At 42.8% G+C, this 16619-nt stretch overlaps 1 protein-coding gene across 13 annotated transcripts in view; it reads right to left on the bottom strand.

Annotated features, from left to right (window-relative positions):
- robo2 (roundabout, axon guidance receptor, homolog 2 (Drosophila)) overlaps nt 1-16619 on the bottom strand; it is a 294014-nt gene that overhangs the window by 144908 nt on the left and 132487 nt on the right. Inside the window, exon 1 of one of the 13 annotated variants that reach the window (XM_046389573.1) lies at nt 6249-7398. The exons of the other annotated variants lie outside the window; for them this stretch is intronic. Coding sequence (XP_046245529.1) covers nt 6249-6303 — 55 coding nt within the window. The 5' untranslated portion in view covers nt 6304-7398. Of the gene's footprint in view, nt 1-6248; nt 7399-16619 lie in introns of those variants that run through there. 13 annotated transcript variants of the gene reach the window in all.

Consider the following 16619-nt stretch of genomic DNA (forward strand, 5'->3'; position numbering starts at 1 on the left):
TCACTGTTTGTGTTTTTTTTGTTTTTTTTAAAGGTACAGCATACCAAGTCAAGATGTGATTTATTAAATTTTTACTCCATGGGACACTTCATCTGGTCTGGCTTAAGGTGACACGGTCAAGGGTGCTTGCAATTGGACGAAGGACTAATTCAATTTACTCAGGTCCATAAATTCATGCTAACACAAAAAACAATGGGTTTTGAAAGTTATTAATGGCGCTCACAAACACATTCACTCACATGCACCCACTACAATGTATAATTCTACCACTGGCTGAGTGTTACTGGGCTTATAAATGACAAATGCCTGTGATCAGGTCTCCAGAAAAAAATCACCACCACCATCCCGGACATGAAACTGGAGAGTTCAAACGTTCAAGGATGTGATTAGGGCTTTCTTTCCTCTCCGCTGCAATGGATGTGACACTTGACTCATGCCACGTTCCACACTGAGACTTCAACCACAAAGCCAGTCTCACCAGGAGCCATTATGTACATTAAATCAACTCATGCCTGGTCATGGTGGCTAGGTTTATAAAGCAGTGTGGTGTTATGTTTTTTGCAGCAGGGACACAACAAGAGCAGCTGACCTACATAAGTTACTCATACATTAATACAGTCATCTTCCAAATGTCTCGTAATTAGAGTTAAATCATGCTGCCTGTTCTAACAGTATTTTTTTTCCAACTGAACTGTTAACATAATTTAGCATATTACAGCATATATTAGCACATAGACACACTGATTACACAACAAGGTTATTCAGAAACACATGCATACAAATACAAATAAGGCTAAATAACAGCATTATACAGCCTTTGCCATTCATAATAAGCCCCAACAATATCGACATATTAGTGCTCACATGTTAGCCAGCATATATTGCCTTGTAAATTTTGACATATCTTCAGTGACATTCAGGAAGACGTTGGTCACAAGAGGTCAGGCCCCTCAGCAGAGCTCCAGGTTACTATAGCTTCCACATTAAAACAGTGGTTTGGAAAGTGATGCTGTATAGTTTGGAGTCTATGTACTTCTATAGGGTTACATTCCCCAGTTAGTTATGGGGGGAAAAGGTAGCAAGCTGCCATGGTTGGGTGATCCATAGACTGGGCTGGGGATTGGAGGTGGTGGAACAAGACACTTATTCACCTGCTCCACCATTCTGAGAGGCATTACAGCTGCGTTGGACTACTGCTGCGTGTGACAGATGTGTGCTAGACTGTCATGCTCTGGCTGTCCATCTTCACACGTCTCACACTGCGAGACAGCTCATGCATTTTTATCACCAGGCCTGACCTCATCTTCAAGACACTGGTGCCACAATCAGCTCAGGTGCAACTGTCACACAAACTCTTGACAATGAAGAGCGAGAAGATACATTGCTGACTGCAAACACAACGAAGAAAAACTACAAGGGTTGTGATAATGACTAGAAGTACACCATAAACTGCTATTTCCAATAAAAAGCGATGTGGAATTGATACATATGCCAAATGCTGTTTTCATTAAATGCATGTACGTGTTATTACTGAAAAAAGAATGCATGAAATGTATATGTGGTGCAGCTACTAGTATGTATTTGTATGCTTCTCTGTATGTTTAAGGTGTGTATGTGGGCCTGCAGCCATGAGCATGTATAGTTTTATGGTTGTACTTACTCCTGTGAGTCATTCAACCTTGAGAACCTTCCCTTCTTTCTGGAGGTTGCTGCAAGACAGCCAACCAGAGGGCAAAGTGAGGGCGACGAGAAACAGAGTAATTAGACACTTCCCCAAATGCAGCGTTTCAGTGCAGCATGCAGCATGAAAACACCGATAAGGCAAACATGCTCTCTCTTCCAGAAAGGTTAAGTGCATCACAGGCTTGTGCTGCACTCGGTACTGCCTGCATTTTGCATGCTCTTAAGATAATCAAGTTTTGTGGAGATAAGAATGCTCATCACATCCACACTGCAACTGAGTAATCTGTCCCGCACAGAGGCAGTCTGTATTGTAACCGCTAGCTGGGTATTTGCCATTGATCAATAAGGGTTCATTCACTATCATCTAATCATCAGGGATTATATAACAGTAATTACATCAACATTTTCTGTCTGCTGGCCTGCCTAAAACCCTTAATCGGCTGTTGGCAAACAGAGGCAGAAAAGAAAAGAGCAAGGATTATATGTGTCTAGGGGCCCAGAAGGGTAAGCACAGGTGTGTATTCTGTAAGTACAGGTGTGTGAGACAGGTGAAGACCCTGACCGCTTGCTTTACCTGATAGTCTGAAAGCTCAGTTCATCTTATCACTCCTCCCCCACTCATACCTCCACGCACACACCAGCTATACTGCCATCACAGGTGTACAACAACCCCCTCAGTGTTTGAATTCCACCCTCATGAACAAGACAACGACCGATGGTTTTGTGTGTGTGTGTGTGTGTGTGTGTGTGTGTGTGTGAGTAAATGAAAGAGAGAGACAGTGAACAAGATGGGTCTGGGGAAACATAAATTGTATGAGAGAAGATACTTATCCTTTACTGCCGCCTACCTGTTTGTGTTAAACCACTCTTCCTGTTTTATTCTCTCATCCTCTTTTTGTCTTTCTCTAGGCAAACGCATCAAGGCATTAGGCCTTTTTCTGCTCTGTAAATGTCAGGGGTATGCTTGGCTGGGACTTAATAAAGCGGAGGTAAAACAGGGAAAAGCAGTATTACCTCCCCTGCATTCTGCTGGTCTTGCAGCCAAATCAGCCATATTCACTGTCTAACACTGACATTCTGTCTGCCACATCTGTGCTATGAAAATGTAAAGGCATTAAATAACATGATCGCAGAATTTAAAACAGCTGTGAATCTTTTTATTTTTGAGTGATCACAGATCAGTCAATTGGACTTGAAAGAAGTGTGCTCAAAGCTCAAAGTCTATTCTGTTCTCTCCTGAACGTGTCGAGTTGATGGCTTTTGAAACCTGATCTGCAAAGTAGTCAAACTTGGCTGTTAAAATATCATAGGAGCTGACAGGCTCACGTCACTGGTCAGGCAACACTTATCACGCTCACACACACACACACACACACACAAAGGCCTGTAAGCTGATTTTCAATGGACAAGCGCTCACCTCTTTCTTTGTTCCCTGTTCATTCACTTCCACTTGTGATCATCACCTTTGTCAGTTTTCTCCATTCATTTTTGATGGTAATCAGAGAATAAACAGTTGTGCCCTTTGATGCTCAGGAAAGTGGCTTCTTTGACAGCGATGAGACCATGGGAGACAGGAAAGAGGAGCTTCCTGTAGATCTCAGATGAGGGTTCATCATTACAGCAGCCCCATTCCAGCAAATGAACCGCAATTACAATAACGCTGCCTAAACGCTGCCAACTCAAGCAGAACAATCACATTTGGGGCGAGACATTGCGATGGCTCTTACACAATGACCTCAGCCTGCCTCATCATTCACATAGACTATTTTAATCTGAGCTTACTTTCCATTATGGGGCAGTACTTTAAACCTCTCATTCAATCATGATATCAACGGAGCTGTTAGTCTCTGGGGTACTTTGGTAATAAAGCCCTATCCTAGCCATTTCCCTTTAAAAGATTGTGTTGTTAAACAACTCTTCTCTCAATTTTTATATTTGATTACACTCATTTTATCTCTCCCTCTCCTCCTTCTTTCCCCTGCACACAACCATTCTCCGGGTTGAGTTTCCCTTGACTCAGCATTAGTGAAACCACAACCCTGCTGGCAGATAGAGCTGCAGACTGTCTAGGCCACCAAAGACCCCAAGTGGCCGTCTCCATAGCCTCTCAGACAGATTCAAGTTGGGCCATATTTCAGCGCCTCTCAGCATGTGACGACATGATGTCACCAGCTCCTACATCAGACACAAGCATGCAGGAGATCTCAAAATAGCACAGGGTCAGGAGTGCATGTCCACTATGCGAAGCATCTTCTAATCCAGCTTCAAAAGCAGCACAGTGGAGTTTAGGAGATAACCAAGCAGCTGCTGAATGGTGTACTCCTGGAAATGTCTTCTACTGCAATCAGATTCTTAAAAAAAAAAGTGTGGCAACCCTGTTTTCAGATCAACAGGCTTCTCTCAAGTCTCAAAACAATCCACCTCTACTTCAACCCAACACACACTCAGTTTCTCACCTTTTCTCCCCTCTCCTACACACTAACAGTATTAATCACAGCACACTAAACAGTGACTGACGCCATTCACAAGGCTTGGCTTTGTTGCTAAGGCTGCCCAGTGAATACAACTCCAGACCTTTTTGTCTGCCTAAGTGGACTCTTAGAGGAAGCCCTCCCTCTCCGAGGACCCTCAGATTACCTCTCAAAAAGGGCTGGGTGAAGGGTGGGTTTTGCAGGGATGGAGGTGGAGAGCAAAGAAGAGGGGTGGAGGGAAGGAGGGTGACAGGCAAATGATTGGGAAGATCCACTGCTCCCGGGGAGTTGTGCACCCACTCCCTCTGGACAGCTAGCAATGCCATCAGCCACTGCTTAGCAACCAGTGGGTTTGGCTGAACAGAGTGAAAGACACCACAAAAAAAGGTGAAAGAAAGAAAAAGACAAATATTCAAATCCCAGCAGAATGGAGACTTGCAAAAGGCATGAAGACTGTTTCAAACCCAAAACTTGCAGCTGTGAACAACAAAAGCAGGAGCAGGAGTTGACAGGTGAAAGAAAAGAAAAATGGGGCCTTGCAGGCTCTTGCATTCAGTGACAACAAAAACTCAGCTTTACATACTGCTAAGTTGTACAAACAATACAAAGCAAACACATCACATATGAATCATCACTCACATCATTTCGTTGATGTAATGTGACTGGTCAGGATTGTTATTTCCTCATTCTGTGATCACAAGCTCCACTTTGTCTGAGCAGGATTGTGTGTGTATGGGAAAAGCCACTGTAAAAAGGTGTACCCAATTAAAAATTCACAATAAAAATTTAATCACGCACAGGTTTATGCATTTCAAGAGTATTAAGTTCTAAGCCCTCCCATCATTCCACCAGTCACAGGTTGGACCAATCCCATTCAAGATTCCTGTCACCTAAGCCCACCTATTTGAATGATTGATGTGAGTCATCACATTAGCTATTGTCGGAAGCTGTTTTAATTCCTCCATTAAACCAGTTTGCTTGTAGGCCAGTGGATCCTAAGAAGCAGAAAGATGCTGATTTTGCACTCGGCAGCAGAATGGTAGGAGAGGGCAGACGCTTTGGGCCACAGCAATTAAACAGTATCAGTGCCTTTTCCATCATTATTAAAGTTTAATCAAACAAATGGAAATAATAAAGTAAGTCAGCGTCTCAGCTTGGATTTAAGCTGGTTTATATGATGCAAAATTGCAGCAAAGAAACCCTAAAGCAAAACAACCACAGCAGTACCATGTACTACCATGCAGAGGCAAGGCGTTCACAGCACATTTGCCAAACACCTGCAAGCCCGTGAACCTTCCACCTACAGGTCTGAACTACTCTCCGTTGTGTTACACTACTTTGTGGTTCTCTTGTACCACCTGAATATGCACAAATATTGGGGATTTGTTTGCCATAAATAAAAATCCACTGAACTAAATGCTAAATGGACATCTATGATAGAAAGATAATCTGTGACAGAACCTTAGAATCATTCATACTGAGAGATCTTTGCTTTGCAATGACTGAGTCTCAGAGTCACAGAAACCAGGTCATTTTTGTTACAATAAGTGATTATTGGATAATGTTTAAAACTTAAAAGCACACGACGCATCTCACGCTGTTGCTTAAATCTGTTACACTGACAGAAAAAGAAAAATCACCTCATCTCTGCCCTAATTTTAACCTCCTGAGAGGCGCCCATCAGCTGCACTAGACGGAAGAGTAATGTGTTGAATTCAGCTGCGCGTTCTGTACATAATGAATAAAATACACAAACACAAGACGGAAAACAGACGCTACTTTGATGCGAAAAGCATTTAAATTACAACACCACAAGGATGGTCTATTTACCCAAAGTATCCACTGATAACAACTGCAGCCTATAGTTCAATAATAAAATCTTCAATAATCACAATGATCAAAAGTCAATTAATCATTGAAATGTTTTTTTCTGTAAACTTCCATTTACAACACTGCTTACAAATCAAAACTGATTAAAAATGACGTTTGGAGTGCCAGGGCCACCGTCCAGAGACGGTCTGTGCAAAGCAGAACAGAATTTAAATAGATGTAAGAAGTTTTAGACGGCAATGTTGGGCATGTTGGACAACTTACCATCAACTTGAAAATACAGTAATCCACCAACAAGGATGAACGCTAGCGGACCCATACTAGCATATTAAACATCCACGGCGGGCGTGCAAATCCTCGATTTCACTGCTGAAAAATATGTCCAAAATGACAGGCGAGTCTATTCCGTGTTTGTGGGAGTTAGGGAGAGGTCCTAGTTACTGACAAAAAGCCAGTTTCAGGGTCCAAAAACTAAGAAGATCCATTTCAGAGTAGGTGCTGCTCGGGGGTGTTCATATCCACCAAGCCCTGAAACCAAACTCTGGCTCTTTGAGTGTTACCCCCGCCTGCCCCGCGAGTTCATCCGCAATTTCTGCTATTTCTCCGAGATTACCTGCCACACCACAGCTCGTGAGAGAAGAAATTTAAGTCCACAGTGGAAACAAACGCAGGATGTGCCCTTGTTAGCAGGTCCACGGTTCCTCAGGACGCGTCTCTGGCACCTCTCAGATCTTCAGCGGTGTTTCCTCAGTTCAACACATGGCTCGGCTGCTAGAAAGACTGGAAACCAGCCTTCAACTCTCGTGCATTCCCAAAAAGTTGTTTTATTACAAGGGGAACCAGCTCCCAGAAGACCCATGTGCTTTTCGAGGGATCGAGCGTTGTAAATGTACTGTCATAGTACAAGTCAGTTCAACATCCTCCTCCTCTTTCGCTCTGCTTTTTCGTTTTCAAGCAGCGCTGCCGCTAGGAGCGCACGGTCTATGCGCACCCGGCACAGCCCGCAGCCCACCGCACTGAAGCCTGACACACCGCACGAAACACGCAGCGGTAGCAGCGACAGGGGAAGAGAGTAGTGAGGAGAGGGGAAGGCAAAGTCGAGGAGAGCTTGGATCTCACTCCGGCTCTCTGTGCAGTTATGAAGACTAAGACTAACCGGCCCTTTCCTACAGATTAGATAACATTAGGAGCACAGACGCATCGGAGAGGAGGTTAAACCCACATAAACTCTCTTTACACACATATGAATGTTTAACACATTAGTTTACATAAATGTTTCGCACGTTTACCACACAATGTGAGAGCACTACGCCCATGAATGTTGGAGAACAAATCTTATCTGAAAACATACAGACACTTTCACCACTTTATGTTGCAATACTGATGAAATACTACAATATTAGAGAAATATTGTCAACAGGTAGTGTATGTGCTAACCAAAGACCAACGTTTTTCATAAGTAAAACATGAAAAAAACAGAAAAATGCAGACAGGATTAGCAAAAAATGTAGACCTAATTCATTCAGATTTCAGGGTGAATTTACTCATCAGTAGATTTCATATGTAGATGTTGGCAAGAAAAAGGCTGTTAACCTATTGAGATACTGCAGCAGAACTGCAACTATGATGTCTGTCAGAAATCAGTGGCTGATTGATGGAGGCCCCCTGCGCCATGATGAGGAGAGGCGGCCTCTCTGTAGGTCTAAATCTCTTTCAGGTCAAAGTGTGCAGCCCCCATGAAAATCGCCACAATCCAGCTTTTAACAACACATTATGGTAATGCTTGGACACAGCAGCCAGGACCCGAGATATGCTGAGGTTCAGGGACAGAGGAGGGGGTCTTGTATGTGATCTGCACTGCCGTCCAGAAACCCTCCTCATGTTGTCTTAGCAGTTCAATACAGAGTGAGCTATGAGCTACGAGCTCCCCCTACTGGTGCCAGTTGTAGGAACAGTCTTGTCACCAGGCTTTTTATTACTGCGCTATTAAGTGGCGTAAAAAAAAGGAGACAACATGTGTAGCTCCGGCAGAAATAGTTTCGAAACCAACACAATTGACACAATGTAACTGAGCCATCAGGTGCATTTTCGTGTTACTTTCAGCAGTAGAATGAAGCAGGGTTGATAAAAAACACATCAGAAGAGCTCCTTCAACACGATGCAATTTAAAATGAACTGGTATATTTTGTAACTACATAATGCTCATTTACAGCATCACTTCAAGGTTTATGTAATAATATAACCCCTGTATGTAATAATAACAATAATAAAAAGAAGAAAAGCACAGAGCACATAAAATACAAATTGTTTATATTATTTTAACAACTCACTTATTTTACCCAAATAACTTACAGAATGCAAATAGAGTCCCTGTGCGCAACTTTAAATTAGCATATTTATAAAGTAGGACCACAGAAACATAAAGAGATATATGATCAATCTAACAAGTAGGCCCTATTTTATTTTTACTTTAGAAGCTTAACATCTTGGATTTCCCATTTTATGGCTTACATCAAAGTCAGCCATAGAACAAAGCCATCAACACACACAGCATGTGCCCTGAAGGTGTCTGTGAAAACCATATTCTCCCAATAAAAAAAAGAAAGAAAGAGCAACACCATGACAGGATGGCTTTGGAAAAGGGAACCACTTCTATTGCTTTAATAATAGTTTTGACTGCACTTTTTTTTCCCTTCCGTTTGTTTGTCAAGCAGCTGCGTGTTCGAGCCTGCCCTATAAAGGCCTTACTGGGAGCTGTGACATGTTGTAAGTTTGCTAGCTTGCTCCCACTGCAGGCAGCGCTGTCAGCTGGCCAGACACAGTGATTTGTCTTCATATTTTAATATGTTTGTGAGCTGCATGCAAATGCTGTCTTCTCTGTGCCTCCATAGTGTCCTAGATTCTACCAGATGCATGCAAACACACACACACACACACACAGAGCCAAACAGAAATTTATTGTGTCATCAGTGTTGCTGAAGGTTCAAGGCAAATAAAGGAGGGGGAAAAAGGAATTGGAGAAGGTTATTTACTAAGAAGAAACACTCACTTCAGACATAAACAATGGAGTGTAAAGCCTCATTGATGTAAAAAGTAAGTAAGCTATAATTCTCACTCAGGCCCAGCCTTTTGTTCTCCTCTTTCAGTCACTGTATCTATAGTGAAGGCAGTGCTATGATAGGTTTCTAAATATCAGCTGAAAGTGGATTTATTTTAATTAAACTGGGGGCTGTGTTTACTCAGGGCAAAGGCGTGTTACATAAAAATGAGATGGTGGGGCTAAGCCTTAGACTGATAACTCGTGGACATTGTATTATTATGAGCTTAAGCTTCATTCCACTGTTAGAATAACATTACACATCTTTTATTATGGTGACATTCATAATATTACTGACAAACAGGGTTTTGCTGAGTTCATTAGTTCCTTCATTTCAAAAATGTGGAGCATGCAAAATGAGGTGTACACACTCATAAATAAGTGTGACGTCACTAAAGGGAAAGCAAAGCAAGAGTGGTGACTTGGAACGAGTGCATCGAGAGCGCAGACAAAACCAAGAATATTAAAAACATGGTGGAAAAGCGGTCTTACACAGTGTGAGCACTTTTTATCCACAGCTGCAAAGACAGTCTGATAAAAATGGATCATTTGTTTTCACCTAAACTAATCATGCCACAATTACTGACACGTTTCTGTGCCATTGTGTGCTTTGATTGGATAAAAACTAATAATCAATCAGATAAGTTCCCATTTTTGCCCTCAGAGCATCTGTCCACTGATGGATCCCGGGTGGAGTTGTTCATGAGGAAGGATGTTTTGTGTGACTTACATCCGTCACTGTCCATTGGTCAAGTGACATGACTTTAATCGGTCAAGTCCGCTGATTTTGTGGTGAAATTAAGTTGGATAATTTCTTCTATCAATATATATGATACAAAATAGCATTGTGCAAAAAAGATGGAGAAACTTTAAGCAGTCCATTAGGGATCGATATGATCACCATAAAATGTGAAGTGCTGCACTGTTTTAATGACCACATCGTGTCATTTTTCCTGTAAGTGATTAAAGCGCGTTTATTCAGTGGCTCAGTTTATCGTGAAGCAACATGAACACAGGGTGCAGCAGTGTTGTTATTTTTTGTAGATAAAAGCACAGCTGAGGTTCAATAGGGGGTTTGCTAGTGGAGAGTGTGATATCTACAAAACAATCAGGAGTGCGTGCACAACAGCAGCACACACTCCGGGGGTTTAGAGACGCACGCCAGCAGAAACATTTTTCTGCATTTTAATTGCATGCAACTACGGTCCAGTTCCAATGCAAACTATGAATCAAACGTAGACAGTGACAGAATTTCATAGTTTCGGCCAAGCTGCATCCATCTGTATATATGTGTCTGGGGGAGAAGGAGGAAAGTGTTTTTAATTGTGAGCCAGGTCAGAGGTTCAGGTAGCAGCATCACTCATGATCAGATCAGAGTGGTATTTGGGGAGCTCTTAGCTGGATATCTTTCATGGCTGAGTATCCCCTTACTGGGTTTAGGTCTCTGTTGTGGGGATGATTAGGAGTTGGAGGTGGGGGGGACGGTGGTGTGCAGAGGAGGGGGCACGGAGGAGAGGTGATTAATGTAGATGTCAGTAGCAGCCCTCCCTCCTGTACTCCCTCCCCAGCATGCGTAATAACACCTGGGGAAGGAAGAATGGGCCTACCTGCGGCCCAGACTCCCTCAGCAGGGCATGATTCTTCCCCATGATCCTCCTCTGTCAGCAGTCCTGTCACTGGGCTCGGATCAGGCCCTTATTAATGGGCCTCTATGTCAAACATAGATATTAAGCTGTGCTCTGCTCCACACTATCCTCGGCAGTAACACCCACATAGGCACACACTGACACAATCATTCCTATACAATGTCGTGAGAGACCCAAACACGCACGCACACACACACACAGCACGGTACACTCATAACTCTTAAACACACAACTACATGCGCATTAACATTTGCTGAAACATTACTTTTTTATTTATTAAGTTTTACACATTCAGTTCCAACATGACACGGAGTCCATAGATCTAATAGATATCTCTGTTTCCCCTCCTCTCCTTCCACTCTTTAATACCCAACATCACATTATGCTGAAAAAGTGACAAACCACTCACCGTGATGCATTGTCCAGCAATGCAAATCACTCTGCTGAGCGGCGAATAAGAGTCACACTGCTACATAAAGGTTAGATGGCTCCTGAGTAAGGATTCAGTTAAGTCTCTGTCCAGAAATGTGGCAGGCTGAATACGAATAGACCCTGAATGCTGGCGGAGTTTCAGCACTGAGGGCTGCTTTTGCTATTTAAGGCTGTGGCTTTAAAATAATACATGAGACATTTACAAGTATCCAAGTTTTGGAGACATGACACGGCAGATCTGGGTTTATTCAGGGCGGTAAAACCTTCAAATGGAGGTCAGCTTCACACGTTAAATTCTGTGCTCTCTAACTCTCCCTCAGAGGGGCTTAAGGACGAGACCGGACAGACGGAGGAAGTGTGGAGGACACGACACCTGAGCTGGATGTGGAGAGAGGCATCTATCAGCAGGACCTAACCTCTGTATGTAATGCATCGCCTTGTCTTCCTCTGCGTTCACTGAAAGGCACAGGAAGTCAGATAGGGGCTCCCTATCGAATGTTGAGAAACTGGGAATTACTGTGGAGGAATTCATGCTTTTCACATCGACTTCAGCTCTGCCATTTCCTGTTCTTCTCTCTCACTTTCATGCTGAGCGAAGCACTCAATAAACTAGCTGTCTGCAAATTTATGCGAACATGCAACAACTACGAGGCAACACAATAGGACACAGTAGGACACGTTCATGTGTCCTCACGCTTTCCAAGTTGGTTCGGCATTAGCAGGTCTTTTATTTCTGTAAGAAAACTCAAAAACCTCTAAAATGCTGGTTTCAAATTGTTGTCAAAAAAAATTCCTTAATAAATAAGCAGCAGTTAAAGTTCACATAAAGATACATTTTGTAGCGAGTTTAAAACTGAGTTTAAAACTGTTCCATCAGGACTTTGTTGGTGCGGTTTTATCAGATTTGACTAACTGAGGCCTGGCAACAACATAAAACGACCCCATGATGCACAACATGTTGATCATGTTTCTGAGGTCTGATTGGTGTGCAGAAATTCATGAGGTCAAAAGTCAAAAGAGAATCTATGAGACATTATATGAGTTCAGTTGCAGGGAATCCAAAGTAAACTTTACAAGATGATCTGTCTCCTTCCTCCATTTTTTTTCCTATTTTATGTCAACCTCTCTTTTCCTCCCACTCTTATTTGATATTCCAGCTGCTCTTCTTCAACCACATTCCTGTCATTTATGGAATTTCCCTGTCGAGGTGAAAAACAGCCTACTCTCAGGGTCTTGAGAGCTGTGGCTAATTAGCTGGCCTACTTTTTCCCGAACACAGCAGCTTAATCTGCCTGTGTGGAAACTCATCTCAACTGTCATCCCCCACCTAGGGCAGACCTTGATAACAGGGTGCTAGTCATTGTCATGACAGGACAGGGTAAACAGCTTGCTCCAATGAGCGATGGGCAGCAGCCGCTAATGAGTGAGAAGTGAATACATGAGCTGTGACGAGTCAGAAGGGAGGGAACGAGACGGAGGAAGGGAGGACAAGAGCTCCTCAAGTGTCTCTCCAACCTCCTTATCAGTTAAGACATTGTCCTTTCCTCCTTCAGTCCTCCTCTTCAGATCACAGCTACACAGACATCATTAGCAAGAACTCTGAGCAGGCTCTGTTTCCGCTGGCCTGTAAATCCCTTAGGCCTGAACAATTTACCAGACTACAATGAGTGATAAGACTGGTGTCATATTTGGCATGAGGAAACCCACTCTGTGAGTTTTCTGTATAATGATCTCTGTTAAAACAGGAAGTTATTTATTTTCATCACCTCTGCAGGGAATTCTGAAAGTGAGGCAGCTGATTTCACAAACACCCCAAAATGTGGATTTTTTTTTTTTAAAGCAACAACAACATCATAATTGTAATCTGTAAAAATGTAAAAGTAATCTTCTTTCCACTCATTAAAAACATGATTGGAAAGAATCACAGAGATTTGGAGTGGGAATCCTCAAGAATTTACAAGCCTTGTTGGGGAGAAAAACAAACAAACAAAAAAAAACTTTAAAAGACAGGGAGCACAACATATTCAAATGCCTGAGGTGCAGTGTGTAATCACAGATATCACTGTTAACCTCATCACATGACTGAATCCAGGTAAAGGACAGTATATACACTGTATATGCTCCCAGTCTAGTGTTTGGTATTTGGCTAGCAAATGTGAGCACATAAATGTGTTTTGTTCGGAAGAGAACGAGATTATCCTGGAAAGGTTTTCAGATCAGTTGGCAGTGTTAGCCTCATTGGTAGCACTTTGTCTCATGCCAGCATTGTCACACTTACATCAGCAGATACAATATGTGCGATCTCCCCCACAAACATTTTTCTGTCCTATCTATGACTGGCTGTGGCAATATATTGCATTTGTATCACTGCTCTCAAGCACTGATTGTCAGTGCCATTCTTGCATACTGTGTACCAGCTATTCCTGTTTAGCTGCTATAAACCTTTCTTATTCTTTATCAGAAGAAGCAGGGTGGGTGTGAGCATGAACTAAGACTTTAATTAAATGCCCTTCGGTAGTGGGGGCATGTGATCAATAAACAGTATTTAAGGACTGTTAGATTATCCATCATGCAATTTATTTTCTGTATTAGGGAGCAAATGCACAGTGGAACTCCTATTATACTGCAGGTTTCACAAGTGTATGAAATCTATTAAATGCTGTGTTGTTGTATTTCATTGTACAGTACAGTGGATGGTATTATATTGTACAGGTGCTAATGTTTTTCTGCCTGCCACCATAGACTGGGAATGAAAAATAGCAACTTGTGGCTTGCAGAGCAGCAGCTCACCCAGTTGTGGAAAATCAAACATGGTTTGACTGAATTGCTCCGTACTTGTTTTACCAGGGAGCTGACAACTGGTCTGGGATGGAGGACCAGAACCATAGCAAGATTTGAGCTGCAATCTTAAACAGAGTGAAAGAAAATTCAGGAAAAATGAGACATATGACAAGTTTCTTACTTTCCATTTATTTATGCTTCCTCTCCTCTAACTTCTTAGTACATTCAGCACCCTTGTCATCAAACTGTAACCTGAAATTTTCAACAACAATTTGTGCAATGTACAGATCTACTATGTGTGTGTGTGTGTCTGTCACACCGATGATAAAATAAACACTATATAAACAAAAGTATTCAGACACACCTGTTTATTGGGCTGTTTTTCAGGGGTGGGTTTAGCTAATTACTTCCAGTGATGGGAAATCTTAATGCTTCAGCATACCAAGACATTTTGGACAATGCTATGCTTCCAACATGTGGCAACAGTTTGGGGAAGGTCCTTTTCTATTCCAGCATGACTGTGCCCCAGTGCACAAAGCAAAGCTCCATAAAGACATGGCTGGATGAGTTTGGTGTGGAAGGACTTGACTGGTCCACAGAGTCCTGACCTCAACCCCATCCAAAACCATTGGGATGAGCTGCAACAGAGACTGTGAGTCAGACCTGTTGGCCCAACATCAATGTCTGACCTCACAAATGCTTCACTGCACGGATGGTCAAAAATTCCCACAGAAATACTCCAAAATCTTGTGGAAAGCTTTCACAGAAGAGTTGTTATAGCTGCAAAGCTGTCTGTGTATTTTAAAATGCAATGTCATTAATGTCATTTTTTAGCCAGTTAAGTTTAATATATTTTAGCACTAAACGCATTATGCCGAGTTTAAACAGTCAACATTAAAATGTACCTTTTGCAGCAAGTTTAAGGGACTGTGAATTTGTCTAAATAGTTTAGAAAAAATAAAAAGTCAGGTCTAAAAAGGCAGCTTCTTTTCCGCACACCATGAAGATTGCACTCAAACACATACCCCATTACATTCTAAACTACGCACTCGCTTTTGGAACAGAGCCCAGAATTAAAGCTACTCCTCTCAACACTTCTCTCAGCCTTACTTCTGAAACGCCCCGTCCCCTCTGTACACTGTATAATGGCTGTTATCATGAATCGAAAAACAATATTATCCCTTCATGTCCTTTCAGCTGTGTTTCTTCTCACCCTCGATCAGGTGTTAGAAGGGAGGAAGCATTAATCTCAATATACAGATTTGGTAACCCCGTGGCCTGGGACAATTTGAACATCTGTTGTCCCCTGTTGCCATGAACTAAAATTTGTTGCACGCTTTAGTCTTCTTACAGCTTTCGTGGAGTCCAGGATGACCTGCTGTGGTTAGAAATGGTGAACAAACGGTCACATTGTCAAAGCAAGTTCATTTGATCGCATGAACGTAAGCGAGTTTATCAAAGCAGTTTGATATGAGATGACAAATCAAAAATTTAGACGCCTGGTCTCCACTCTGTTTGGACTGCTTGTGATCGCTGCATTGAATGAAACATACTGACTGTAAAACTGGGGGGTATCCCACTTAAACAGATAGCCCCACCCCCGTGAGCTGAGTGCTATCGACATAATCAATGGAACACGGTGCACGTCAGAAGTTCAAACTTAATTGTTCCCCAAAATGGAAAGTGATTTAGAGCCCTAGGTCAGAGTCAATCCCAAATGACACATTAGGGCACCCATTCACCATGCTCAATCAGAAACACCGTGACCCTTCTGGGGGGTTGGGGGTGTGAAAAATATCCCTACTCTGTTGGGCGGGGGGCTCAGGCACCCAAACCACAATAAATGCCTCAATGTCACCAATCTGGGCTGAGTGATGGTCTGACACAGATGACGCTCGACAAGATCACGCTGGCCCATAAATATTTTTAGGTATGAACCCATACACCCTAACAGAAACACAAGAAGGTGTGATGTGATTGATACAAAGCTACTGTACAAAAAGTTCAGAATGTACCGTATGCTGAAGGACCGTACTGGAGGATAGACTGACATGACAAGAGGCTGCATTCAGGTTGAGCTTCCCTCAAGCCACTGATCTGCTAATAAAACAATAGAGGCATGTAAGTGGATTCCACAGGGTGTAAGTGGATTTCACAGTGAGCAAGTTTCCACAGCTTCTCCTAACCTGTGACCTCTTTCTGTGTTTGCTAAGTGTCTCCCACAAATAATTCTAACCCCCCTCTGGCCGAATGAATTACACAGACAGTATGGATCGCCACAGTATCTTCAGGGCCTAATGAAACTGGGCTTGTGCCCCTGACACCCCCCCCCCCAAACGGCCAGGCCTCACACAGCCGCTGCCTCGTACCCTGGCCTTGCCACTTCACACTCTAATTGCTGCCTCATAAGCAAGCACCACAGCAACAAATCCAGTTAACGACAGTGGCATATTGATCGCTGGCAGACAGGCAGGCAGCACCCCTGTCCCTAGGTATGGGAGGAGGGGCACTGTGGCTTTTACAACCTGAAGGATGGCCTGCACCCAATAAAGAGCAGGTCCCTGTGACAAAATAAAAACCAAAAGAGGGTCAGAGTGATACAATTACTGCCCGGCAGCTCTGACCCTAACTGTAGGTGAACAATAGACAGGATGATGGTGGGAGTGGGGTGGGGGGCAG

Source organism: Scatophagus argus, chromosome 5 (assembly GCF_020382885.2).
Source record: "Scatophagus argus isolate fScaArg1 chromosome 5, fScaArg1.pri, whole genome shotgun sequence".
Classification (NCBI taxonomy): Eukaryota; Metazoa; Chordata; class Actinopteri; family Scatophagidae; genus Scatophagus; species Scatophagus argus.